At 43.5% G+C, this 27482-nt stretch overlaps 1 protein-coding gene across 2 annotated transcripts; it reads left to right on the plus strand.

The window, feature by feature from the left end:
- Positions 1-304: 304 nt before the first annotated feature.
- PCTP (phosphatidylcholine transfer protein) lies at positions 305-27482 on the plus strand. Of its 2 annotated transcripts, none has more exons than XM_019415695.2 (6): positions 305-585; positions 18041-18155; positions 20727-20806; positions 23980-24151; positions 25024-25091; positions 26223-27482. In XM_019415695.2, exons 1-6 carry the CDS (start codon positions 442-444, stop codon positions 26286-26288), a joined length of 645 nt encoding a protein of 214 aa, XP_019271240.1. In that variant the 5' UTR covers positions 305-441; the 3' UTR covers positions 26289-27482. The 2 variants fall into 2 exon arrangements, with proteins under 2 accessions (XP_019271240.1, XP_019271239.1); XM_019415694.2 differs by having other exon boundaries at positions 310-585; positions 18038-18155.

The following is a 27482-nucleotide window of genomic DNA, read 5'->3' on the forward strand; positions in this document are numbered from 1 at the left end:
AGAGACTTTCCCTGCCTTCTTCAGAGAAGGTAAAGGAGGGACACCCAAGCAGGTTTTAGGAGGTAAGGGGTGGGGAGGAGGATGAGATGGGCTAAGGAGCGGTTTCTGAGATGGCGTTAGTTTCTTCCTTTTCCCTTCCGTCCACAAGCCTCCTCACTCCCCTATCCCCTGCATCTTGCCCGAGATCAAGTCCAGTACTTCTCTGGTTTTTCTTCTCTTCCATCTTCACGATCTCAGGCCCAGCCCCGCCCACCTCCCTAAGCCCGCCCTTCCGTGGCCACGCCCCCGAGGCTCCTCCCTCCCCATAAACCCCTCCAGTGCCCCATCGCGCCTCTGGTCCCTGCCAATCACGCTGGACCACCCTCTCGGCCCGCCCCAGAGCGCACACCCGGCGGGTCCGCGGCTTCGCCCCGGAGGCGGAGAAGCTGGGGCTGCCAAAAGATGGAGTGTGGTGCGGTCGGCGGCTTCTCCGAGGAGCAGTTCCGGGAGGCCTGCGCGGAGATCCAGCAGCGCGCGCCGGCAGGCGCCAACTGGGAGCTGCTGGTGGAGACCCTGGGCTTCAGCATCTACGGGCTGCTGGACCAGGTAGCGGCCGGCCAGCTGGAGGATCCCAGGCAGTCGCTTGTCGGGGCCAACCTCCCCAGGGGAAGCGCGGGGCAGCGGCCTAGGAAGTCAGGGCCGGAGTTGGTCACGCGGAGCAGGGAGGAGCGAACGCTGGGGCAGTGCTGGCAACTGACTTTGCCCCTGCAGTTGGGAGGTCATCCGAATTCAGCCTAAGTCTGAGGCCCAGGGCGGGAGTGGTTTGTTGGAAGCTAATGATAGGGTTAAAATGCAGGATTGCAGAGTCTGAGCCCCATGCACTTGGCTGCAAGGGACGTGGATCCTCCTCCCGGGTGGGTGCCACTGATGTGTGTATGTTGGTGGGGTGGAGAGAACCTTAGGGTTTGCATACAGGTGGGAAGGAGACCAGACTTTTCAGAAACTGACTGGATGTGCAGGGTGATAGTGTGTGTGCAGAGCAGCGTGGCTGAGAAGGGAGCTAATATCATCTCAGTCATTTTAGTCATTTCATTTCGCAGCTGCCCCTTTCATGTAAGGGGCACTTAAGAATTTGGTCTGAAGCTTTAGGGAGAAGATTAACTTAAAGGGTAGGAGGAATAGAGTTGGTTATTAAGCAATTCTCCAGGCACTCCCGGAGGCCTTTGGAATCAGGTAGCTTTCCAGGTGGAACGATTGCGTTGTACCTGAGACCTTTCATCAGTTACAGTGAGTGATAGTAGCTGAAGGCACATGGGATAATAAATCACTTTTAGGCAAGTGAAGTGAAATCTAGGTTTACTGGCAGAGAACCAGAGTAGTATAGAGTAGGGAGGCACTCTGAACGTGTGTGTAGCAGGGCCACGGGGTGTGACAAAATGAACAAGAAGCTCACAGTCCAGCGCAGGTGGAATTAATTTCTGAGTGTAATTTCATTAGGTGCCTTGGTGCCAAAGTGGACATGTTTTCAGACAAAATCTTTTATTCTTCTGACCATTCCATTTTCCTTACCAGCCATATCCAGGCATTTGCCAAGTTTTGTCAATTCAGCTGCTCAGACAAGCCTGATATCTGGCCCCCTTCCCTTCCGTTTTCATTCCTTTGTGGTTGGCACTTTGGATGGTACCTTTCACCTAGAGTTGCAGAAGACTTCTGGCCTTCCTCCTTCCTCTCTGATCCCTTCCATCCTACACATTACAGCCTGATCAGGCACCTGAAGGAGAGGCTGTGGTCTTACCACTCCCCTTTCAGTGGCACTGTTGATTGCAGATTTAATACTATTATAATAGCTCACACACTGCATGCTGTCTTATGTTCCAGGCACTGTTTAAGTGCTTCACAGGTATTGACTTACTGAATCCTCATGTCAGTCTTAATGTAAGGCACTGTAATTATCACCTTTTTACCTATATGGAAATGAATGTGTGCAAAGGTTAAGGTGATTGCTCAAGGTCTGAACTGGGATCAGAACTCACCTGTCTACTTCCAGACCTGTGCCATGAGCAGGCTCCTGCATTGCCTCTCTGAGAGAAGTCAAATGCTGCTGGGTAGACTATACAGATCTTTCTCAACTTATGATGGGTTTACATCCTGATAAACCCATCATAAGCTGAAAATATCATAAGCTGAAAATGCATTTAATATACCTCACCTACTGAGCATGACAGTTAGCCTAGCTGATCTTAACTGTGCTCAGAATGCTGTCATTAGCCTATTGTTGGGCAAAATCATCTAACACAAGGCCTATTTTATACTAAAGTGTTGAATATCATGTAATTTTTTGAAGAGTGTACTGAAAGTGAAAACAGGATGATTGTATGGGTGCAGAATAGTTGTAAGTGTAGTGGTTCACTGCCCCTGCCCAGCATCAGAAGGTACTATATCACGTATCACTAGCCCAGGGAAAGATAACAATTCAAAATTCAAAGTACTGTTTCTACTGAATGCATATTGCTCTTGTGCGTTTGTAAAGTCAAAAATTATAAGTTATCCTGTCAAGTTGTTGACTGTATTGAATTGCATTAAGGCTTTTTATTTTATCCTGTTTCTTTTTATTTTTTAATGTTTATTTATTTTATTATTAAAAAAATTTTTTTAATGTGTACTTTTGAGAGAGAGAGAGAGAGAGAGAGAGACAGAGTATGAGTGGGGAAGGGCAGAGAGAGAGACACACACACACACAGAATCCCAAGCAGGCTCCAGGCTCTAGGCTCTGAGCTGTCAGTACAGAGCCTGACACGGGACTTGAACTCACTGACTGAGAGATCATGACCTGAGTCAAAGTCATCCACTTAACTGACTGAGCCATGCAGGTGCCCCAATGTTTGTTTATTTTTGAGACAGAGAGAGAGAGAGAGAGAGAGAGAGAGAGAGACCAAGTGGGGAGGGGCAGAGAGAGAAGGAGACACAGAATCCTAAGCAGGCTCTAGGCTCTGGGCTGTTAGCACAGAGCTTGACTAGGGGCTCGAATTCAGGATGGTGTAATCATGACCTGAGCTGAGGATCAATAGACTGAGCCACCCAGACGCCCCTCATACTTCCTGTTTGTTAATACCATCTAAAGATTTCCACTCTGTTGAGATGAGTGAACTAGTTTGGTCCCAACTTACATTTCCAGCTTTATCTCCCATGACTCATCTGCACACCCCTTGTCCTCCAGCCAGCCCAGAGCACTCTACCCTTTACTCCAGTGAGCCTGTGCTTTCTTGCTTTTGTGCTTGTGAGCTGAGACAGTGCCTGGCTTTCTATTGTGTCTTGTTGCCATTGTGTATTGTTACATTGCAGGGCCTGCCTCCCTCCTGTGGGGAGGACATGAGTGGTATTCAGAATAGTTCCTATCCCTACTAATAATACCGTATGTCTTATTTCAACCTGCTTAGGGATAAGGGTAGTCATGGTACACTGATGTAAATTACACGTGCTCCCAGGTAACTTCTTTAAGTTTAAAGGGCGTGGGATTCCAGTAGGTGTGCCCTGAGCCTCAACAGCTAGGACGGAGGGCCATTGCTCCATGGCCACTTTGTTCTCCATCTGTATTAAAATGTCAGGAGGCCCTACTGAGTCAGGGTATAAGCCCTTTCCTAGAACCCTTCCTGGGTTCTAGCATTTTCCAGCATTATTTGCTGCCTGGCCCACTTTGCTAAAGCCTCATTTTCTTTCCAGTTTGACTCCACGTTTTGCCTTCTTCCCGGAAGAGAATTCCCTCTAATTTCCAGTTAGTAAATCTTTTCATCCGAATACGATACCTTATCAAAAGTGAATTCACTTGTCCCACATTCTGCACCTATCTGCCCCAAAGCCCTTTTCTGTCTTGTGGGCCAGTGGTGTTTAATCCACCCTGCATGTTACCATTATGTGTCTTTTCTTCCACCAACCCAAACCATTTTACACACATGAGTGTATATGGCCTTGGGTCCTCAGGTCCCCAACTGGGGGCTCAGACCAGAAGACCTTGGTCCTTCTGTTAGTCTTCATCTTGATTAATCTACTTGACTATTGCTGCAGGTGAGTCCAGGTGAGGTTCAGTATTTCAGTTTTTGCTTTCTGGCTTTTTAAATTCCAACAACTGGGGTAAACAGAGTGGACTTGTTTGGAGCCCTTTAATGTTGAAGGGCCAACAGGGGGTACGACTAGTCCATCTAACTTTAGGTAGTGCTACTTTGCCTCAACCCCATCAACATTTGCTTCATTCATCCTGTTTCTTAATAACCATCTAAAGATTTCCACTCTATTGAGATGAGTGTTCTGATTCTCCCCTCTCTTTCCCCATTTTCTTGTTAGTCTAATTTTTACTGGCATCTTTAACATCCATATAAGGGATACTGAGATAGGTAATCTGGTAAGTCTTCTTGGATTGCTCGAATTTTGCAGCAGTAAGGTTACACATAGTACCCATGCAAAGGGGACCTCCTCTATCAAAGTATTTACCATGATTTGGCTAAAAGGCATATTTAATAGATGAATATCTCCATCATGATAAAGCCAGTCCAACATGACTTGCATATAAAGCATATTAGTGGCCTCATGGGGTGGGGTAGGGAAAAGCAGGTAACACTAGGAATTTTTATGATAGGAAGAATCGGGCAGCCACCCTTCTCAGTGTAAACAGATTTTGCAGTGGCTTTTATCCATTCCACCAGGTTGACTGTTCCCTTGGGAACAACCTACTATGTGTCTGGATCACATATAGACATTTATGTTAATCCACCATGAACTGTGACGATGATCTATTTTGCATGTTTTGAAAAGACTAAAGTGTAGGGGCATTTTAGTTATCTGGTGTAAAAAATAAATTAAATTAAAAAAAAGATTGTAGCCTTTTCTGTTTATGTTTTTTACTTATTTTTGAGAGAGAGAGAGAGAGAGAGCGAGCGAGAGTGCGCAAGCAGGGGAGGGACAGAGAGAGAGGGAGACACAGAATCTGAAGACAGGCTCCAGGCTCTGAGTAGCTGTCAGCACAGAGCCCGACACAGGTCTTGAACTCACAAACCGCGAGATCATGCCCTGAGTTGAAGTCGGAAGCTTAATCGACTGAGCCACCCAGGTGCCCCATAGATGGTCACTTTTGATATACAGTATTTTGATACTTTTTCATTTTCTCTTTTTCTATTAAATCACAGGTTTTTGACGTTGAAAGTTTCTTTGCAACCGTTCTGTTCAATGCCATCATCTTTTTCATTCACTTCTTTTTTCTACTTCCTTTGCCTGCTGTTTCCTTCCTCTCTTCTCTTTTTTCCTCCCCAGGTTGTAATGTCAATAACTTACCATTACATAGTGATTTAATTTACAAAATGCTGTCACGTGTAAGTTTCCTTTATCCCTGTAAACAAATCTGGAAGATAGGTAGGGACAGGCCTATTTTCCTATTTTACAGATGGAAATAATACCCAGTTGTTAAGTGAGCCACACAGGACCTAATTACTAGTAACTAGACATGAACCAGCCTACTTTGATAAGCATAGCACCAAATATACAGCTTGCTTCAAGGCAAGAATTACTTTCTCTTTCTGGAGGATAAGCAAAACTAGCCCCGAACTGCCACATGGTATCATGGGAAGAACATGGGTTTTGGAGGCAGACAATCCTGGGTTAAGATCTCCATTCTGCCCACTGTCATTCATTTTTTTTCATTCAGAGAAGATTCATCAAAGTGCCTCCCATGTGCTATTGCCCTCACAGGCACTGGGGATAAACAATGAATGGGAAGATGTGCCACTGTTCCAATGAATGAGTTCTTGAACAATGAACGACATTCACTGATGAGAATAAACCCATAGCATGTAATGATACATTGGGTGAAAAATGCTATGAAGACAGTAAAGTGGGGTAAAGGGATAGAGAGATGGTATCACAGTGGTGGCCAGGGATGATGTGATGTGTTTTAGATGAGGGAATCTGGAGAACCCTTCTGCCGAGGTAACATTTGAGTGGGGACAGAAATGAAGCGAGAGATTGCATCATGCAAATATCTGGAGGAGAAATGTACCAGAGAGTGTTTTTCAAAGCGCAAGCACATTAGGATCACCCTGGGAGCTGTTAAGACATGACCAAGCCCTACTCTAGAATCCCGGAATTAATTGATCTGGGTTGTGGCCTGGGTAGTCCTTTGAAAAACTCCCCTTTCATTACAGGGGTTGATCATTCTGTTGTCTCTACTTTTGTGTATGTTTGAAATGCTTCATAATCTGGTTTGTTGTTGTTTTTGTTTTCAGTGTTAAAACTTCCCAGGAGATTCAAATGGACTTGCTGGGTTTTAAATCACTGTAGTAGGGGGAACACTGAGTGCTAAGTCCCTGAGTCAGGCGAAGCTTGCCTTGTTTTTCAGGAAGAGCCAAAAGGATACAGGACTGGGGTGAATCTATGGTTGGAGAGTAGCCAGGGGCCAGGCCCCACTTACTAGCTGGGTGATGTTATTCAGTTATCTTTTCATTTTGAAATCCCAGCTTCCTCATTTTCAAAACAAGGATAATATTTACCTTTCAGAATTACTGACCTCTCAACAGTCATCAAATGAAATGGTATATGGCACAATGGTATTTCTTTTTTTTCTTCTTTTTGTGTTTTATTTCTAACCAGTTGCCAAGTGATGCTGAAGCTACCAGTCCAGGGACTATACCCTGAGTACCACCAATGTATGGGGACCATCTAGAATGGTGCTGGGGGGTGGAGAGTCCTAGAGAAGCAGTGAGTGGAAACTGAAAGGTAAGAGGGAGAAAGAAGAATATCTTAAGACAAAAGCAACACCATTTGAAGACTCACTCTCCTGATTTTTAAGTTAGTGGCCACCTGGGGGAGTGAATGTTGACTTCTGAGCTGTGCCAAGAAGTCTCCCTGGTAGAGAAGGGCCACAGGTCACTTACAAAAGCGTTCCCAGTGATCTGCAGTCAGGTCTCCTTGGAGCTCTGGGCCACATCATCATGCCAGTTGACACTGTGACATGCCTACAGAGAGTGTGAAATCAGCAGGCAGAGCTTTGCACCCTCAATTTAGACCAAGTAAGTAGTGGTCTGAGCTGATGGGGTTAATGGCTTGACTTCTTAACATTTTTAAATCTGAATGTCTGGCGCTGTGAGAAGGGACTGCCTGCAGTATGCCTTTGTCCTTTAATGGGCCTTCTAATCAAGAAGTTTGCTCAGGAGCTGACAGCTCTTTTCCAGGGACTGTTCTTTTCTATGCTGTGTACCTACTAAAATACAAAAAGCCTGGCATTCCTAGGAAAATGGTGTTTAGCCAGGCTGGGCTAAGGGACAGTTTGGCCTTTAGGTGGGAAGCACAGATTTAACTCCCACAAGAACAGGTTTACTTCAATGGCTGAGAAGTTTCCACTAGCACCCCACAGGTGAGATCATCATCATCAGGAGTGTCTTCACTTCCAGATTACAGGACTGTTCTGCCCCCTTCTCTCACCCTTTTACCTCTCTGCTAAGGGAGGAGTAGCTACCGGCATGAGTGACCTAATGATTATTGGACCTGGGACACTTATGGAGCCACATTTTACCAGTGGGCAGGGCCACCAGGTTTGAATGCAGAGCACCCATGTGTGGCATTCTTCTACCTGCCACAGACTGAGGCCAGCTCTTGTGCTCTCTTGCTCATGCTCTCTCTCTCCCTCTGTGTGTGTCTCTCTCTCTCCCTTTTTCCATATTCCTGAGCAAGCAGCTGGATGGATATATCAGAGCCTCAGGTCTTCCCCTCCTCACCTCTCTCTCCTGATGAGCATGTGGTGTGAGACTGTGTGAGAATGCTGGTCCCAAGGTTTAAATTGAGGGGACTGAGAGGAGAGGGCTGAACAGGACCTCCCACTCCTGTCTTGGTATAAGCCAGGCTTCATACCCTCACCCTGTCTTTCACCAAATTCCTCCATGGGGATCACAGGAGGTGACTATTAATAAAGCAAAACTCTGATTTTCATTGGGCCTTCAGGACTCTGAGAGCAGAAGTGACTTGTCAGCAAAGATTTGGACATTCTGGATCCCTGGACACAATACCATACCAGTTGAACCAGGGGCTGAATTGGAGCAGTGTCAAGTGGAATATGGTTCTTGCTGGGTCTTCCAACCTGCTGTTGACATCAGAGTCACCACCTATGGGTGGAAGGAGAATTCTAGTGGGCCCTTCAGTGGGAATAGTTTGTTACTTCACAAGCTCACAGTCCCTGGACATAATTTTGTGAGGCTATTTTATCCATCAGGGAAATTATGTAAATGAATGTATTCATGTAAGAAAGGGAGCATCCATGCAAATACGAACCTTTGAATTTTAGTCTGGGACTTTTAATGTGTTTTGTTTTTTAGGGGGAGAGAGAGAGAGAGAGAGAGAGAGAGAGAGAGAGAGAGAGAGAGAGAGAGGGAAAATATGAATGAGCCAGGGAGAGAGGCAGAGGGGGAGACAGAGACAGAATCCTAAGCAGGCTGCATACTCAGTGCAGAGACCCATGCTGGGCTTGATCCCACGACCCTGGGATAATGACCTGAGAGGTGAAATCAAGAGGTGCCCCTTTAATGTGTTTTTACGACCCAGAAAAGCTTAGATGGGGTGCCTGGGTGGCTCAATCGGTTAAGTGTCTGGCTTTGGCTCAGGTTATGATCTCACAGTTTGTGAGTTTGAGCCCCACATTGGGCTCTCCGCTCTCACTGCAGAGCTTGCTTCGGATCTTGTCTCTCTCTCTGTCCCTTCCCAGCTCTCTCTCTCTCCCTCTCTGTCAAAAGTAAATAAACACTAAAAAATTAAAAAAAAAAAAAAGACCCAGAAAAATTTAGAGATAGACTTAACCACCTTATTTTGCCATTTAGTTTAGGATAGATACCTCTCCATAGCTACCTTTGGGTGAATGAAAACTCCAAAATATTTGTTCATGTGCTCGTTCAAGCAGTCTTTAGGACCTGTTGTGTGCCTGGCATATGCTAAATCCCGGTGATACCTGATGAATAAGACAAAGTTCATACCTTCAAGAAGCTTTAAGACAATAAAACAAGCACTTTATATATTATATAGATCTGAGTTTCTGACCTTTATCATTTTTTTTTTTCTCTCTTGGAACATCTTCTTTTAACATTTCTTCCAGAGTAGGTCTGCTGCTGAATTCCTGCAGTTTTTATTTGTTTGAAAAACTTTTTATTTCTCCTTCACTTATTTATTTTGAGAGAGAACAAGGGTGAGCAGGGGAGGGGCAGAGAGAGAGGGAGAGAGAGAATCAGAGCATTGTCAGCACAGAGCCCAACGTGGGGCTCAATCTCGCGAACCAAGAGATCATGACCTGAGCTGAAATCAAGAGTATGTCGCTTAACTGACTGAGCCACTCAGGAGCCCCTCTCCTTCACTTTTGAAGGACAGTTTCACTGCATACAGCATTCTAGGTTGGTGGATTTTCTCTTTTAATACACTATGTATTTTATTCCACTCTTGTTTTACATGGATGGTTTCTGACAAGATGTCTGGTGTAATCTGCATCTATGTTCCTCTATAGGTCAAGATTTTCTTTTTCTTTTCTGAATTTAAATAGGATATATTTTGCTACCCAATTTGGATGTAAATTAAAAATAAGTTAATTAAAAAAATAAATAAATAGGGTATATTTAAGGTGTTTTTTTTTTTTTTGTATTTGTCCCGTATGGCGTGCTCAAGATGGGCAGATTTACTTTGAAGGGTGGTCTGAGCCTGCACAGTAAACACCCATGTGATTCAAAATAAAACGTAAATATGACTACGACACAAAGTTTCCTCTCTTACATGTGTAATTGCACTACGACTCATTGGCAGTTCAGAGTTTTCCGGAGTTGTATGTTTTGGAAGTGGTGGTAGCAATGGTCTCGAGCAGGGATCACCAGACTTTTCCTCTAAAGGGCCAGCGAGTAAATATTGGAGGCTTTGTGGGCCAAGAGGCAAAATGGAAGATATTATGTAGGTGCTTTTATAACCACCTAGAAATGCAGAAACAATCCTTAGCTTGTGGACTGTTCAAAAATAACTAACAGGACAGATTTGGGATCACCTGACTAAAGTATGTTTCTGACACCTGATTGCTCGGTCATTTTAGGATTTATGAGCCTGAGACTCTAGCTGGGTTCTCAGATTCCTCATCTGTAAAGTGGAAATAATTCCTGTTCTGCCAAATTTGTATGGGGATCCAATGAGAAGATACATTTTGAAACACACAGTAAATTAAATGGTTTTTGTTGTGAGCCATAGCTAAGTGTATATGTCCTACCCAATATACTCCCCAGAGGCCTGGTTTATACCTGTTGTCCTGGTGATATTTTTACCACATCCCTTTCACTCTCAAAAGTATGCTGGTTGGAATGATAAATAATACGGTCATCCTCGCTATAACTATATGCACTTCAACAGCTTTCTTATTTATCCAATGGTATGTTTGGAGAGGTCAGTGACAATCCAGAGGCAGTATCACAGACCATGACCTCAGCTGTCCGATCACTGGCTGCAAGGCCAGGTTCTACGGTCATTATTTGAGTGACTTTAGGTGAGTTTCACAGACTTTTTTTTTTTTTTTTTTTTTTTTACAGCTCTAATGAGGTATCATTTGTATACCATAAAATTTACTCAGTTTAAGTGTACAGTTCAATGAATTTTAGTAAATTTATGGAGTTATGCAGCCTTCATCACAGTCTAATTTTAGAACATTTGTGATATCCCCAAAAGACACTTCTTGTGGTTGTTATCATTCCCAGTCCAGACAGCCACCAATCTGCTTCCTGTCTCTGTAGACTTGCCTTTTCCAGAAATTTCTCCGAACTCCTTTAGCCTCAGTTTCCTTGTCTGAAAAATGGGTTTCCCAATGAGCCACACTTCATATTATCATTGTGTGGATTAAGTGAGATAATCCGATATCAGTCCAGTGTCCGGTATTCAATAAGCACTCAGTGAATGTTAGCCATCATTATTATCTTACCTAGCTATGTGCAATCCTTAGGGATTAAACCTGCCATGTTTTCGTAGAGAGATCTAAAATATTAAATCAGGGGCGCCTGGGTGGCGCAGTCGGTTAAGCTTCCGACTTCAGCCAGGTCACGATCTCGCGGTCCGTGAGTTCGAGCCCCGCGTCAGGCTCTGGGCTGATGGCTCGGAGCCTGGAGCCTGTTTCCGATTCTGTGTCTCCCTCTCTCTCTGTCCCTCCCCCATTCATGCTCTGTCTCTCTCTGTCCCAAAAATAAAAAAAAATAAAAAAAAAAATAAATAAAATAAAATATTAAATCAGATTTACTCAACTGCCTTTTTTTTTTTTTTTTAATGTTTTTATTTGTTTTTCAAGGGGAGAGAGAGACAGAGCATGAGTGGGGGAGGAACAGAGAGAGAGGGAGACACAGAAGCTGAAGCAGGATACAGGCTCTGAGCTGTCAGCACAGAGCCCAATGCGGGGCTTGAACCCACGAACTGTGAGATCATGACCTGAGCCGAAGTCAGACGCTTAACTGACTGAGCCACCCAGGCGCCCCACAACTGCCTTTTTTTAAATCTTGATACACCCTTCCAAGTGGCAGCTGTAGCTTGATTCCTGTCATTAGAATTGATGCTCCTTGGTGAAAAATGCTTACTTTTCTTAACTTCAGAGCCTGTTTACTTGCCACAGAGTGGCTGGAGTTGGTCAGCTTCCACAGTCATAGTTGAGATCTTGTCCCCTCCTGCGGAATGGGAATGAGCTCTTCTTTGAGAGGTTAAGAAAATTCAGCACACACTCAGAGGTGCATTTTCAGGATTAGACAAATGTGATTTATCAAGACTGTCTCCCAGTCAGTGAGGTCAATGCAGATGAACATCATGATTTACAGAGACAGGGTGACACCTTTCTGGATCAGGTGGGGGAGAGGTAAAGGAGGTCTAACAGATTAGTCCTCTGAGGGAGCTGCAAATGTCAAATGCAAACATTGTGACATTTTGGCATTTCTCATATGTAAACACATGAGCTCTTACAGAATTTATCCTGCTCAGGACAAATAAGTGTGCTGTTGGCAGTAGTGTTTCTCAAAATATGTTAACCTTATAAATGCAGTTGAAAATAAAATGTCCAGTTCTTTTGTGCATTTGAATCAGCACTGCTAAGAAATACAACAATCTGATGTTTAGACAAGTGCCCCAGAATAACAGAGTATCTTAAAAATTACTGATTAGTGAGATCAGTAGCAAATTGCCAAACCCTGTCCCCACACCTCCACCATTTCTTCATTTATAAAGTGGAGATAATAATATGCTTACCTCATAGGATTATTTTATGTATTAATCACCAAGCACAGTGCCTGGCTTCATACTCCATAGATGTTAGTTTCTCTAAAAAATGTGCATTATGTTACAGTTTGAATCCTCAATTATTTAATATGGAAAAGGGGATCATTGTACCCACCTTATGAATGACAATGACATCTAATATCTGCTAAGTACTTATGTGTGAGGCACAATGGTAAGAATTTTAGATGGATTAGCTCACAATCCTCATAATCATCCCCTTAAGTACAAATTCATTAGACCCACTTTGCAGCTGAGGAAAGCAAGGCTAGTGGGTAGAAGAGCTTTGACCCTACTGGGTTGTGACTCTGAGCCCATGCGGTAACCACCATGGGGTATTTTCTGGTTTTTGAGATGACTCTGGAATAATACACGTAAAGATAGCAAAGCACTAGTCCCTTGAAAGTTCTATTATTCATCCTTTCCCATTCCTGCCTATCTCCTGCTCTGGATCTGAATCTCTACAGAAGAGGCATCTAAAAAATATTCCTCTGGCTGCTTGGAGGCCTGTTAGACAAACACCAGGCTTAAGGCCTCAGGGGAGCATCTCAGTGGGCGGTCCATTCTGGGTGGTCCAGGGAAGGAGCAAGAGCACTGGCTTGGGGACCAGAAGGAACAGGTTCCCGTCCAGCCTTTGCAACCAACAGCTTCATCAGTGGGACCCTTGGCAAGTCACTGACCTCTTTTACGTAAAGGTCTAAGGCCCCTTCTGGCTCTAAGATGCTATGTGATGGGTCTTCTTTATCTTAATCATTAGATTGTGGTTTGGAACAATGGTTTGAAGGAAATGTGCAGACAGTAGGGCTAAACAGGAGACACTGAAGGAAGTAGAAGGGCCCATGTCACCTTCTTTCTGGCTGTCCCAAGTACTAGCTGTGGGACTCAAGCAAGTAATTTAGCCTGCCTGAGATAATTTCTTCACATAAAGATGGAGATAACACTAAAATCCCCATCTCTATCACAGAACTCTGTTAAAGATTACATGAGGTAATGAATATAAAACTGAAAACTGAACAATTACTAGTATTAGTAAAATAATTTATAGCAGGTCAAAGTGACCAGAAAACTTCAAATACAGAATGCATGGCTATTGCATGACTACTGACATCACCAGGGGGAAGTATGTTCCAAGCTCAAAAGCCAAGAATATGTGTATGCCCGATTTCTTCCCAGGGCCAAGGATACAGTGAGTCCTAGCAAGTTTATAATTTTATAATAAAATTTGTTAATTTTTTGTAATTATACTTTTTTCTGACCTAGTGGAAGGAGGTGGCACTTTCTATAACAGTGTGTGGAGTTTCAGATATGCAAAATTAAATATACTTACTGTTGATTAACACTGGCCATGATCTCTTCCCTCTCTTCCTTGACAATGCATTGTAGCAATGCTTATGTACTTCTGTACTGTTTTAATGGATTTATACATCATAGTTTCTCCTTGTAAATGCATCTAAGTCTTATCAGCACTATTCTGGCCGTCTGCTTTTCTACTTTAGAGTAATAATGCCAAGTAAAAACAAACCTGGACTCACAAGGAGAGACTTTTATCCAAAAGGATTATTGCAAAGTGGGGAGAGAGATTATTGTAATAGGGAGAACGCTTTGACCATAAGGTCTGTGAATGTCTCAAGAATGAGGCAAAAAGAGTTTTTCTTTTATAGAGATGAGTAAACAAGGTGAGAAACCAGTGTGAGGAAGTGAGATAAAAGGTGGCATGCCTGGATAGTAGATCAGAGAATATTTTGCCCTGAGGCTAATCTGTTCTCAGGAGGGGCTGTATGCTGGCTCAGCCTGAGGGTGGGCCAACATTTAGGGGAAGAATGAGAGAAACTTAACCAGTCTGGTTCACAAGCATTTTGTTCTGAGCGGATCAGTGGGGACAAGCAGTTCAGCTAATCATTTATGAGGCAATGCAAGGGAATTCAGAGCGTCTGTGTCTGGCCTTGTCACAGGTAAACAAGGGCAGCATCTGGGAGTCTTATCTAAGTCCTATGGGGAATGATGGTTCTTTGCAACAAGCTCTTTTCTGGAACACAAAGGAGAGGGGAGTTTTCTTAACCTTCACTGTTCCCCCAAATCACAGGACTCCTGTAAAATTCATTGTTGGAAAGGATCATTTTTATCAATTAAGGTTGCTTTTAGCTGCAAGTAACAGGAAACTGTACAAACAGTGACTCAAAGAGGGGTTTATTTTTCTCATTTAACAAGTAGAGCAGGGGTCAGTAGTTGATGACACTGGTTTAGCTGATCAATGATGCCAGTAAAACAATGAGTCTTTTTAGTCTTCCTCCTCATGTTTGGTACCTCTTCATTACAAAATAGCTGCTGTAGCTCCAAATAGCCATAGTCAAACCAGTGTAGGAGACCGGCAAAGTCATTAGTTGTGTACATTGCCACAGAGGTTCTCTTAGCAAGAAAGAAGGCACTCTGTGCTACGGTAAATCTTCTGTTTCTTCTGGTCACTGTATTCTACACAAGGTATTTACTGATTCTCTACCACCGAATAATTTTTTTTCAATTTTATTCATACATGGAGAATTAGAAAAATATACACCAAGTTTTACAGCATGATAAATAAATGGAGACATTCTTACAAATGATTTTCTGGAGGAGCTTCAGGAAAGCCAAGAATCTCTTGAGTAAACTTATTTGGAATCATTTATTGAATCATCTACTGAATCTTACACATAATGCAGAAAGTTTATATTTCTAATTTTAAGGAGATCTTACACATCAGTAATAAAAACTTTGCCCAAATCAAGCCAAGCTTTATTCCCTTTCCTATCTATTTGCACAAACAATGGTACCCAATCCTGATGAGATGTTCCTGTGCTATTGGCAAGAGTATACATTGGTATAAATTCTTAAAGCCTTATAAAAAGCATGAAGAACCTTAAACTTATAAAAAAGCATAGAGAACATTTACTAAAATCTATCTCTAAGGAAGAATGAAAAAAATTAGAATTATGGACCAAGTTGGTCCATCTGAAATAATAATTATTCCAGCAATATTTATATTTGTAAAAATATTAGAAACGAAGGACTGAATGAGAATAATTAAATTAGGTCTGATCTCTCCATAGAGAATACAAGTTGTTTAAACCATATTATTCCGATTTTGTAACATATAGAAGTATTTATGTACTTAAAAGAAATAATGTCAAATATTACCAATAGGTCTTTGTGGATTATGGGGTTACATGTCATTTATATTTTCCTTATTCAGTTTTTTGCATTTTCCAATTTTCCTATAATGAATATTATTTCTACAGTTATAAAAAATTCACTTTATTTTTTAAAGGAAAGTAAAATCGTGTGTATGTTTGCAGAGATCCTTGTCAGAAAGAAATAATAGGTGAAAAGGTGCCTTGATCCAAGAATTTTGGTGGGCTGTTTGTTACTTGAAAAGAACATTTTATTGATAGACGAGGGAAGTGTTACCAAGCATTTTGTTCCTCTGGAGTCCTGGCATTTCTCAGTTCTGCCACGAAGGGAGTGTTTAAAGGAAGTTGTAACAATAGTTCGTTCTTCTGTATTCAAGTAAATCACATCGTTTTATTTTTCTCTTTCTAAGAGGGCTTTCTGTTTTTCTTTTCTGTGATATGTATAGGACTGAGGTCACTAAGGACAGTAACTAAATTCAGAAGGGGAAGGGAACCAGTGTAAGGAAACAGTTTGTCTTAATTTATCCAGATAACCAAAGTTAACTCATTTAAGCTGAGATCATTATCTCAATGCATAATTATCCCTTTTGCTCAGTATGTACAGAAAATGGGGCCCCAGCATTCCGGAACAGGGAACTGTCTCTCTTCCAGAGATGATTAATAAATGTATGAGTATGTATAAACCCTCACTATCTTCCCATCTGTGTGAGGGGAGGGCACAGGAGGGAGAAGGAGGTGTTTCTCCTGATGTTTGTCTTTTGGGGTATACAAACTAGCAGATCTAAATACCTCGCGTGCTGTGCTCACAGCATGTGAGGTGTTTAAATCTGCTAGTTTGTCATTTGCTGGTTGGAAACCTTTGGTATAAAGTCACATACTTTTAGAGCTGGAAGAACTTTATGAATTCCATTTCAATTGCATCTTCCATTTCTTACCAGTTAATTTAACAGATAGATGAGATTCTTAAACTAGCATATGTTTTGCCCTGGGTTATGCCCCCTGAGCCAGGAAGCCCTTGTAGCCTCAAGATCTCTAGAAAGCTTCACCATGTTTACCTCTTGACTTCACATGTTCGATTAGCCAATAACATTGCTTTAGCACATGGAAGAATGTGTCATTCTAAAAGCATCGTTTTTGTTTTATTTGTTTGCTTTTGCATGGAACTTAATCTAAAAGCCTTTGGTTTAATCTTAACAGTAAAGCCTTTAGGCAAGAGGAGGGTCAGGAATTGTTAGTTGCCATTGGAGGGAAAGTGAAATGCATAACATGGCCAACTCTAGCCCCAGAACCCTCACAGAGGAGGATATGGTCTCGCATGAAGGAAAAAAAAAAAAGGCCAGAGGTGGGGGGGGGGGGGCGGGGAGAACTCTCATCCTTTGGAATCTAGAAATGGTCTCTCTCTCTCTCTTTTTTTTATAAAGAGGACTAATGTGATTTGAAGCTGATGTTTTATACACAAGTTCTTTACATAAAAAGGAAGTTGTTGACAAATTCTTTCTTGGCATTGATAAAAACAATGTGTTAGGTTTCATTATGCCCCATGGATATCTAAAATAGTAACCTGTCCCCTGAGCATTAGCTGCCTATATGACATTCCCACTTGGATGTTTAATAAGCATCTTAAACTCAAAAGTAGAATTCTTGATATCCCCATAGCTCACATATCACCTCTTCCCAAGTGTTCTCTATCTTAGAGCATGGATCTCTCATTTACCTAGTTCAAGCAGAGGTTCTAAGTAATTCTTTACTTTCTCTTCTCCACAGGCAATCTGTCAGCACTTCTTGCTAACATTACTTCTAAATATAACCCTAAATCACTGACTTCTCTCAATCACTGTTGTCACCTCCTTGTTTAAATCACCATCATCTCTTATCTGCAGAACCATTATCTGAAGACCATTGCACTGGTCTTCAAACCATCTCCTTGCTCCCTTATGATCTATTTTCTACCAAGCATCAAGGATCATCTTTTTATTTAGTGTTCCTCTGTTTAAAGTCACTCATTGGTTTTCCTTAGTAATTAGAACAAAATCTTTATCCCATCACCCTGGTTTACAAAGCCCTGTGGAGTCTGGACACCACTGTCTCTCTGACCTCAGCTCCTACCACCTCTCCAATCCACAGTTCTCTGGATCTTATGACTTCCTGTTTTTTGAGCATGAACGTTCATAAATGTGAAGGTCTTCCCTATACCAGGAATGGGTTTTCCTTATCTTCCCATGGCTGGTTCCTTCTAATATTTAGAATAAGATGTTCTGATAAAGGTTATCCCTCATAGAGGTCTTTCCTTATTACTTGATTACATAGGACATCCCTTGCCCCCAAAACAGGCACCACTGATGACATAACTTTCCTTATATACAATTCAAATTACCTAGATAGCATTTTTAGCCACCGCCACCACCACCACCAATGTCTACAATAAATGTATGATCCACTAGAGCAGGGGCCTCATCTGCTTTTTCATTATTGTGTTACCAAGACCACAGAGGAGGTACCTCAATAATTGGTGTTGTATGAACATCTGCTTTTCATATGCTGTGTCATCCGGCTGTCTATTTGGAAATCAATAGATTGTTTTGCCTGTTCTGTTTTTACAGCAGACTGGACTTTATGAGTATAAAGTCTTTGGTGTTCTGGACGACTGCCCTCCGGCTTTACTCGCAGATGTCTACATGGACTTAGACTACAGAAAACAGTGGGACCAATATGTTAAAGGTGAATAACGTCTATTATTAAGAAAAAAAAAAAATCTAGAAAGTAGAATCTATTGTTACTTATTCCAGCTAGTAGAAAGCAACAGGTTCAATTTCTACTATGTTATGTTTTATTTTTAATTTTGGCATGAAAGTCTTAAGTGTTGGGCTGAAACGTGATTCCTTTGTGATTCCTTTGTGATTCCTTGCATTCCCTTAGCTGCTAGTCTCCAGTTTGCTCTGGGGGTCCTTTGTTCTCACTGTAAGTTCAACATCATCTCACATATCTAGGTAGTCATAGGCAGCTTCTTGGAGGAGGTGGTGTCCGAGCTTTGTTTTGGAAGTTGAATCAAAGTTTTATCAACAAGAAGAATGCATATAGGTGAGAGGGTGAGAAGGTGAGGGGATGGGGGGCTTGAGGCCATCTGAGGCCCAGGGAACAGCATGAATAAAGGGAGGAAGGCATGAAACAGCATGGTATGTTCAAAAACTGTGAGCAGTTTGGTTTTATTGTGTTATTGGGGTAGCAGAATGTAGAGCTAAGGGAGGAGGAAGGTCCAGAGCTCCAAGGCTCCAGTTCTTAGATTGTGCCCTGAAAGTCAAGGAGGAGGGGAAGGGTGATGCCCTGAAGGAGAATGCCACCTGTGAAAGGCATTAAATAGGGGTTCCTCCTGTCACTTAAAGGTGGGAGTGGCCTCTGCCAAATCAGTCACAGTGGAAGAGAACTGCAGAACTAGCCAAGGTGCATGTAAACTCTGAAAGACCTTTGCTATAGTCAGGATTTTGGTTGCAAGCAACAAAAAGTTAACAAATGCCAGTGTAAGAAATGGAAAAGAGTTTATTGGTTTCATGGCATTGAAAAGTCCAGGGGTATCTGACTTCTAGGACAGCTGCATCTAATGCTTAAATAACTTCTCCATCTCGACTCAGTTTTCTTCTGAGTTGACCTAATTCTCAGGCAGATTCTTATGTCATGGCAAAGATGGCCACCAGAAGATCCAGGCTTATAGTCTAACCATATAAATAATAACCCCACAGGAACAGGAAGGAGCATTCCACTTTCCTGCTCACGGCAGCCAGAGCCCCACAATTTGCTCTCATGGCCTCCTGTGGATGTTTGTCATGGTTGTGGTCTCCTAGTGTTTTCCAGTACCCTTTCTATCTAGGAAGAACTGTGATACTTGTCCATTCAAGGGAGAAGCCAGATGTTCTCTGTCCCAGTCTCCTCAGGGATGTAATATAGATGTTGCCAGTAAGACACACATGCAGCTTCAATGTGAGAGAGAACTGCAGCGTCCAAAATCAATTTTCTGGTGATGGTCAGGGCTAAGGTGTCTGACACTGGGAGAAACAGTTGCAGAGCCTCTGATGTTTGGTACTTGGCATCAGCCATTCACACTATGGTGTCTAGTCCGGTAGCAGCAGTAGTTTGGCTTCTCTGGAACAATCCTGAGGTTCTAAGCCCGGCTCTGGTCCTTCTACATATTCTGTGAGCTACCTGAGGGCCTTTACTAAACCACAAGGTAAGACCCTGGCCAGATGCACCATCCCCGAATGAATCACTGTGGCCACATCTTGCTCATTTTCCCAGCCCTGAAATTAATGCTGAGTCAGTCCTGCTTAAACCGCATAGTCAAGGAGGGGAAGGGTGAAGGAGAATGGAGATCACTGGTTCAAGAAGGGGGAGGTGATGCTGAGTATGCAAAGGTCACAGATGTCTACTTCTTCCCTTCCTCTCAAGGGCTGTCTTTAGTCTCTTGTGGCACCAATGGGCAAGCTCTTTAATCCATGGTCTTCTAACAGATTTTCCTCCCAAAGCTGAATTAAAGAATACTTTTCCCCCATCAGCATCTCCTTAAGGGTCTGTCATGGTTACTTCAGCAGCCTTGGCTTGCCTCCTTCTTTAAATAAATGCTTAGTATGAAGGCATACTGCACAGCTTGGGGTCAGAGGGTGTACATGCCATTGAATGCTTTTGCTCTCTCCAGCCAAGTTAGCTGCTATTTGCACAATATAGAACGATCAAATATTAAGGGAATCTGGTCATTGCAGTCGTGGCAGTGTGTAAAGAAACAGGGGAGAGAAGCAAGACACTTAGGGTTAGCCACAGCTATGCCACTTCCTAGCTGTTTAGGAAGGACACTGCCCTGGCTAGAACCTTCATTTCCCAGTTGAACGCACTAGACTGGGTGACTCAGTTCAGGGCTAGCTGTAATAGGTCAAGAAATCCAGAGAGAGACATCAAAAGCAAAACTACTGGTACTCTAGTGACATCTGCTGGCTGCCCTGATTTTAAAACCTGAACGTTTAGTTTTGGATGCCTGATTTTGTTCCATTGCATTGTATTTGAGAATCTTGCTTGTGCTATACAATGGACACATTTTGTTATTTTATTTTTACTGTGTTTTAATGTCTACTAGACTCTGCTCTTGGGCAACAAGCTTTTAGCATTAATGAATCTTATTTCTCCTAGAGTTCTGTGCCTTATGAGTTAGTGGTTTATCATTACCCTCAGAGATAATCACACCTAGGCTTCTTGTTAAATGAAGCCCAGAAAGCTTCCAGATACATTAACTTCTTTTGTTCTCCTTAGAACTCTATGAAAAGGAATGCAATGGAGAAACCGTGGTCTACTGGGAAGTGAAGTACCCTTTTCCCATGTCCAACCGAGATGTATCCTTTCTCAAGGCACATCACTACTTGACTTCCTAAGTGTTTCTGTGCCCCTTGGCTATTGCCCAGTGGTGTCATGCCCATGGCAATGTGGACAGTGTTGTCCTTTGATTCTTGTAGAAACATCTGCTGAAGCTGTTGCTTCTTGTGTGGCTTTTGGAGACCTCAGAGTGTGATTTCTGGGCCTGACCATGTGGTGCGTCTATGATTGTGGTCACTGGAGGGCAGCTCAGACTTTCCTGGAAAGTTTTCTAAGGCTTGAATTTGTTGGCTCCAGAAATGGGGACCTGGAGAGAAGTTCTTCTAGTGTTTACAAATTCCCTCGATCTAGAGGTGGAAGTGAGCACCCAGGGAGGTAAAGTGACAGAGGCATACATACAGAGTGGGGACTGCAACTCACACCCTCACTTTTCCAGCTCTCCCCATCTCCTCTCCAGTTTGAGTGACCCCACAGCGATCCCTCCTTGACTGCTGGCTCTGGGTACTGGGGATATGTTTCTTCCCCAGTTTCCTCATTTATCATTAAAGCAGTTGAATGGAATGTGGGGAGTTTTAGCTAACACTACAAGGTTCTTGGAGGCCCTCTCAGGATAAGCCTCCTATGGGGGATGGAATTTCAAGGACAGGCAGGGTGGGGGCAGGATGACTGAGGGGTGAGGTTTCCACCCCTTCACTGTCCTCTTCAATCACAGCAGTCAAGTGTTTTACACACTGAATTTCCATAGAAGATCCTTTCAGCAAAGGGTCTTGTGGATTAAAAAAAGTTTGGAGAGCCACTGAATTTCTAGCTCTGACATTATACAAGTTTGTATGTTCTTAAATAATTATTCACAAGAAAGAGAAGGAGCATGCGGGTGTGTTTTATAGAAATTGTGTGTGTGTGTGTGTGTGTGTGTGTGTGTGTGTGTGTGTGTGTGTTGGCCTCTAAGTGTATGTGTTTACCTTGGCTCCAACCAGATTATAAAATCCTTAGGGGTTTATTTTTATTTTTATTTTTTTTTTTAACATTTGTTTATTTTTGAGACAGAGAGAGATAGAGCATGAACGGGGGAGGGTCAGAGAGAGAGGGAGACACAGAATCCAAAACAGGCTCCAGGCTCTGAGCTGTCAGCACAGAGCCTGACGCGGGGCTCAAACCCACGAACTGCGAGATCGTGACCTGAGCTGAGGTCGGACGCTTAGCCGACTGAGCCACCCAGGCGCCCCTTAAGGGTTTATTTCTTGCCCGCATACTGCTAGGTAGTTGGTACACACATGGTACATATTTCAACAGATCGTGGATTACTTCTTAGGTTTTATGTGGTTACCTCTGATCCTACCAACAACTGTGCAAAGTGAGTTCCATCATCCTCATGTTGTAGTCAAGGGAACTGATGCAAAGAGAAGTCAGAACTTTGCTGTGGTTTACACAACTAGTGGGTGGCAGAGGCAGGTTCTGGACCTGGGTGCAGCTCTTTCCAGAGATGTTGACCTTGACCAGGGCATGAGTCCATCTCTCTGACCTCACTGTGACACTGCTGGGTAGGTCTTAGGAGTGGACGCTTGGGGCTACTTGAAGTTCTATTTAATTGGATTTCCAGGCCCCACAGTCCCACAGTGAGTTTCTCATATGCACATATGTCTCTCCACTAAGGGTTAAATTTTTGAGAACAGAGAATAGCGCAGTGGAAAAGAACATTCATTTTGAGCCAGAGATCCCAGACTGAATGTGAGCTTATTCCCTGATTTGTTGTGTGATTTTGGAAAAGTCCCTTCGCTTCTCTGGACCTCAGTGACCTGGTGGTTCTCTGTTCATAGGCTCTATGGAAGGTCCAGCAACCTCCCAACCCTTTGAAGACCTTTGCCAAGTCTTAATAGATCAGCTGATTTTTCCTCAATGGAGTGTCAGGTGATATCTGTCACATGAGCTGAGCAAGTTTTAGGAGAGAGTAGGACAATCTTGGCTGTGAGGAAAGAGGCCTGGGGGAGGAAAGCCAGAGCCAAAGCAAATTCATTTCTCCCCCAAGACATTTAAGAACTTTACTCGTCAGTCCACAGAGAGCAGGGGCAACAGCCCATCCTGCAGGCTGTCTGAGTGAAGGCTGGGACCACTGTGGGTGCTGCAGAGACTCTGAGGTGGCATGGGGCTATGGTTGTTGCTGTTATAGTAAGTATAATTGTGTTATACTTAGGGTGATTTTTTTTTTTTTAATTGTTTAGTCTTTGAATTTCTTCTAGTGCAAAACCTAAAATTCTATTGAGGCCTGTCTAGCTATGAAAGTCTAACTAGGTTTGGGGGCCAGATCTGGGCTTGCATTCAGGTTCCAGTTGAGCTATGGGTCTTTGGCAAGTTTCTTTACTTTTCTGAGCCTCAATTTTATCATCAGTAGGATGGGGATACTTACACCGAACTCACAGGGACTATTTCAGGATCAAAACTAGTGCTACATGTAAAGCACATAGTAATGGCTGAATAAATGGTAACTCTCACTGTTTCTTAGGATTAAATTATCTTCTCTAGAATAGTGCCATAGACATAGTGAGTGTTCTACAAGTGTTTATTGAGATGAAATGGCTTTGTTATTTTTGGTGAATCAATGTTGACCCAGAGGGGACATCTACCTACTAAACATTCAGGTGCTTAGGTTTCTTCCTATGACCAGCAGGTGTAAGTAACATTGCTTGGCCATCCTCTGTGCATAGAAGTCAGCAACTAGAGCTTTGGAGGAGGGCAGGACAAAGTTTATGGGGTGCCTGTCCTGCCCTGGTTTCTCCAGTGCCTCCACCAAGCATGCCTGCTGAGCAGTGTAACCCCCTTTCCCTACAGAGGGAAACTTAGCCTCAGAAACAGGGAGTAACCAATGCAGAATCACACTGCTGATGAGTGATCAAACCTCTGATACCTCACAGTGCCTTCTTAGAGAAGGGAGGAGGGGTTTCTGTATATAATTAAAAGCATCAAGGACTCGTTCACAGGTAGGTAAGGCATGCTGTCAAATGAGAACATCAGACAGTATGGGACACCACCTTACAGTGCAGGTAGAGAGACAGGGCAAGGAAGTGAAGTAACAGTATAAGGGAACAAATGCCAGGTGAGAGGAACAGAGTCCTCTCCCTTTGCCTCTGGCTTGTGGGGTTTCCTTCTGCCCATCTATAAGGCTGGCATTGATATCATGCCTTGACTGGCAGTACAGTACATCTACATCCGGCAGCGGCAAGAGCTGGACGTGGAAGGGCGGAAGATCCATGTGGTCCTGGCCCAGAGCACTTCTGTGCCGCAGTTTGCCGAGAGGCCTGGTGTGATCCGGGTAAATCGGTACAAGCAGAGCCTCGCAATCGAGAGTGATGGCAAGAAGGGAAGCAAAGGTAAGGCCGGGGTGCATGTTGGTGCACTGACCAGGGCCACCTGTATCAAGGCCATGCTGATTGTGAGGCACGTAAAATTCATGGTGCTTATTCCCCGAGTTCAGAGAACAGGCACGTGTAGAAGACAACACCCGGAGAGAGACTCCATTCTCCCCCAGAAACTTGAGTGCATGGGGGACATTTAGATCTGACTCAGCCCATTCTTTACTGACTCTTGCACTGTCTAGATGAAATTAGAGCCAGAAGGTTTAGAAACTCTCACTTTAGATTGGTCCTCGGGATACATACGTTGGGCCTGAGGGTGGGCAAGAAGGCTGGCAGCACTGTCTCTGAGGACGCAGCTCCTGCCCAGCAGAAACCCAGAGACTCAGGACTTGCTTCTCTGGAGTTCCAGCCCACGTGGAAAAAAGCTGTGAGCAGAGTAGGCATACGCAGCCGCCTACAGTACTGGAACGAGTGTGGCCTTGCATGTGAGGCAAAATCTGAAGCTTAGTTCTGACGCTTTTCACATGTCACCTTGAACATGCCACCTAACTTCTCGGAGCCTCCATGTTATCATTTATAAGCTCAGGTTTGTTCTTACCGACTCCATTGTACCATGAAGGTAATAAAGAGAGAAGTAATTAAATGAGATACTATATCCAAGTGTATAGAACATTGCCAGGCATTTAATGAGTAGCAGCAAAATGTGCCTGTGACTGTGATTTAAAAATGTTTACATATAAATATTCTGGGAGACAGGGAAGAGAAGTCCTCCTGAATCCTGTGCCCCCTCCCTTCTTTCTGAATCTAAAAGGGGAAGGTTGGCAGGGTTTGTTTTTGTCTTTGTAACATTTTTCCTCCTCCTGAATTGTCTTTTCTTTCTCCTCTAGTTTTCATGTATTACTTCGATAACCCGGGTGGCCAAATTCCGTCCTGGCTCATTAACTGGGTCGCCAAGGTGAGATCCCAGGAGGCAGGAGGGGGAAGTGTGTTTGACAAATGTTGACTTAGTCCAAGGGGCTGTGCGGCTGAAGAGACATCCTATCTCAGGCCTAATGAGGCTCTTTTATGAAGCAGCTTGGTTGAGTGACTACAGTTAGGACTGAGGTTGCCAACACCCAGGATGTGGAGGCTGGGACAAAAGACAAAGAATCCTTAGCTGGAATGTCAGACCCTCCCTGCCGGCAACACCCTGCTGGGATCACTGTCTGGATCCTCCCGACAATAGCCTGCTCATTATAGAGAAAATGGGGCCTTTAGACCCTGCCCTGCTTATGGAGGAGTCTGGAAGGCTAACCTGGCTCCAGAGACAACCAGATGTGTCCAAGCCTGGAAGCCCCCAGTTTTGTTACTGCTGTTGTGTTTTGTTTCCCTGTAAGGAGAGGGAACTGCTGTGGTACCGGATCACTGCAGACTGCCTAGGGACCTGGCTTGATGAGAATCATTCAGCCTGCTTTGGAGGAGACCTACTTCTTGGTGGGAGGGCTCAGCACATTCCCTGGAGAGTGAAAAGTGCACAGGCTTTGAGTCAAATACATGTGATGTTGAATCCTGGTCCTGCTTCTGTCTGTGTTATCTAGGGAAGCCATCAGTTTCTTCCCTTTTAAAAATGGAGATGGATACTACCGACCCTGTAGAGTAGTAGTAAATAAAGCAGTGTCTGGGGAAAATCTTGTACGGAGTTCGGCACTGACTAAATAATAAAATAGCCTAACCCTTTGCCCCCACATCCTCACCATTTTCTAATTCTGTAAAAGAAGTCCTTTCTCTGATTTCTGTGGAAGAATCCCACAACCCAACCCAATCCCATTTCCTATGTTTTTTCTCTCCAAAAAATGGTGTCTCAGAAACATCTTAGCTTTTTACTAGTGAAAGCCAAGGCATACAACAGTGTCCCCTGCTGTCTAGTCTTGCCTGTGCCTTGGGTCTTCTGTCATTATCTGTAGCAACGTTCTGTTGAAATTGGACAGGGGACCTACTGTCATATTTATTATTCTCAAGGCATCTTTGTTTACCTTTGCCACATCCCAGAGAATCAGGAGTAATGTCTGTGAAGACACAGAAGTGACAAGTCTTCTTTGCTTTGCAGAATGGCGTTCCTAACTTCTTGAAGGACATGGCAAAAGCCTGTCAGAATTACCTCAAGAAAACCTAAGAAAGGGAACGAATGGTGTGTCCATGGAACGATGTCTCTGCAAGTGCCACAGCCCACTGATGCTCAGCTTTTCTTTCACTATTCTATCTTCAGAGGCCTGCACACTGTCCCACACATCATCCCCAAGTGTGTTTGTCTGATGCCTGGCTTCCTTTCCCACTCTCCCCACCCCGGGACTGGCTGCCTTCTTCCACTATTGAATGTGGGTCAGATTAGGGAAACTTTTGCTTGTTTATTTTTAAAAAGGGAAGTCCTCAATAGGGAACACAATCATTCCATTGTGCCATTTTAGGGGAATGGGTGGGTGGAGGAACAACAAATGCAAGGGCAACCAATCCTGGCAAGCTGGCTGCTTCCCAGAATGTGACTTCTTGCAACCCAGGAGGGGCTGCTGGGATGCCATCCCCTTCAGACTGGACTCTTGGTGCATCAGACTGGGAGACACGTGCTGATGTCCATTTGCCTGATGGTTTGGTGTGTTGATTTGGCTGGGGTCTGAGGTGATGATCCAGTAAGTCTTTCCACCATTTGTACTTGTAGAAGATCATGAGCTATTTTGATTTCAAACCATGTTGAAACACATGGCAGGCCTGATTACGCACTTAATGTGATAGCCATGTTTTCTCATCATCTATGTCTGGGATTCTCTTTCCCACATGCCACTGGAGAGAGGCTGACCATACCTCACTTGCTCTGCATTTTATCAGAAACTGAGGCATCATGATGGCTCTCTGGTGGTTTGCAAAAGTCAAAATACTGTGCGCACAGCTGTGATAAAGTGTCTTTATATGCAATAAAATGAATTTCCCTTCTAGAATGTTTGGAGATTCTGAAGGGATAAGAGTTCACAACCAGGGAAATATTAATTAGTGGATTGGATGACTCTACAACTTTTTTCTCAGGAATTCTACCTAAGATGTCTGCCTCTTCTACCGCTAAAAGACCTCCAGTTTCCTGTTTTCTCCTGAATTTTCGTAGAGCAAGATATTCTGTGGCTCAAGGCATAGCCTTAATGATCTCAGGGAAAAATTTTAACCACTGTGTGTGATGGCACTGAACCCTGATTAGGGGTCATAGACATTTAGGATGTAAAGCCAGAAGCAAAGGATTTATTAAAATGGGATACCTCAGACTGTATGTTTTCTCTCTGGGAAGAAAACAGATTGAATACCAATAAATACAACGTGACATAAA

The sequence above is a fragment of the Panthera pardus genome, unplaced genomic scaffold (genome assembly GCF_024362965.1).
Source record: "Panthera pardus isolate Hobbes unplaced genomic scaffold, ASM2436296v1 HiC_scaffold_3, whole genome shotgun sequence".
Classification (NCBI taxonomy): Eukaryota; Metazoa; Chordata; class Mammalia; order Carnivora; family Felidae; genus Panthera; species Panthera pardus.

Coding starts and splice junctions, on each gene's coding strand:
- PCTP (XM_019415694.2), top strand. CDS start 442: ATGGAGTGTGGTGCGGTCGGCGGCTTCTCCGAGGAGCAGTTCCGGGAG. Junction 18,156..20,726: donor GTGGGACCAATATGTTAAAG/GTGAATAACGTC, acceptor TGTTCTCCTTAG/AACTCTATGAAAAGGAATGC. Junction 20,807..23,979: donor TTCCCATGTCCAACCGAGAT/GTATCCTTTCTC, acceptor CTGGCAGTACAG/TACATCTACATCCGGCAGCG.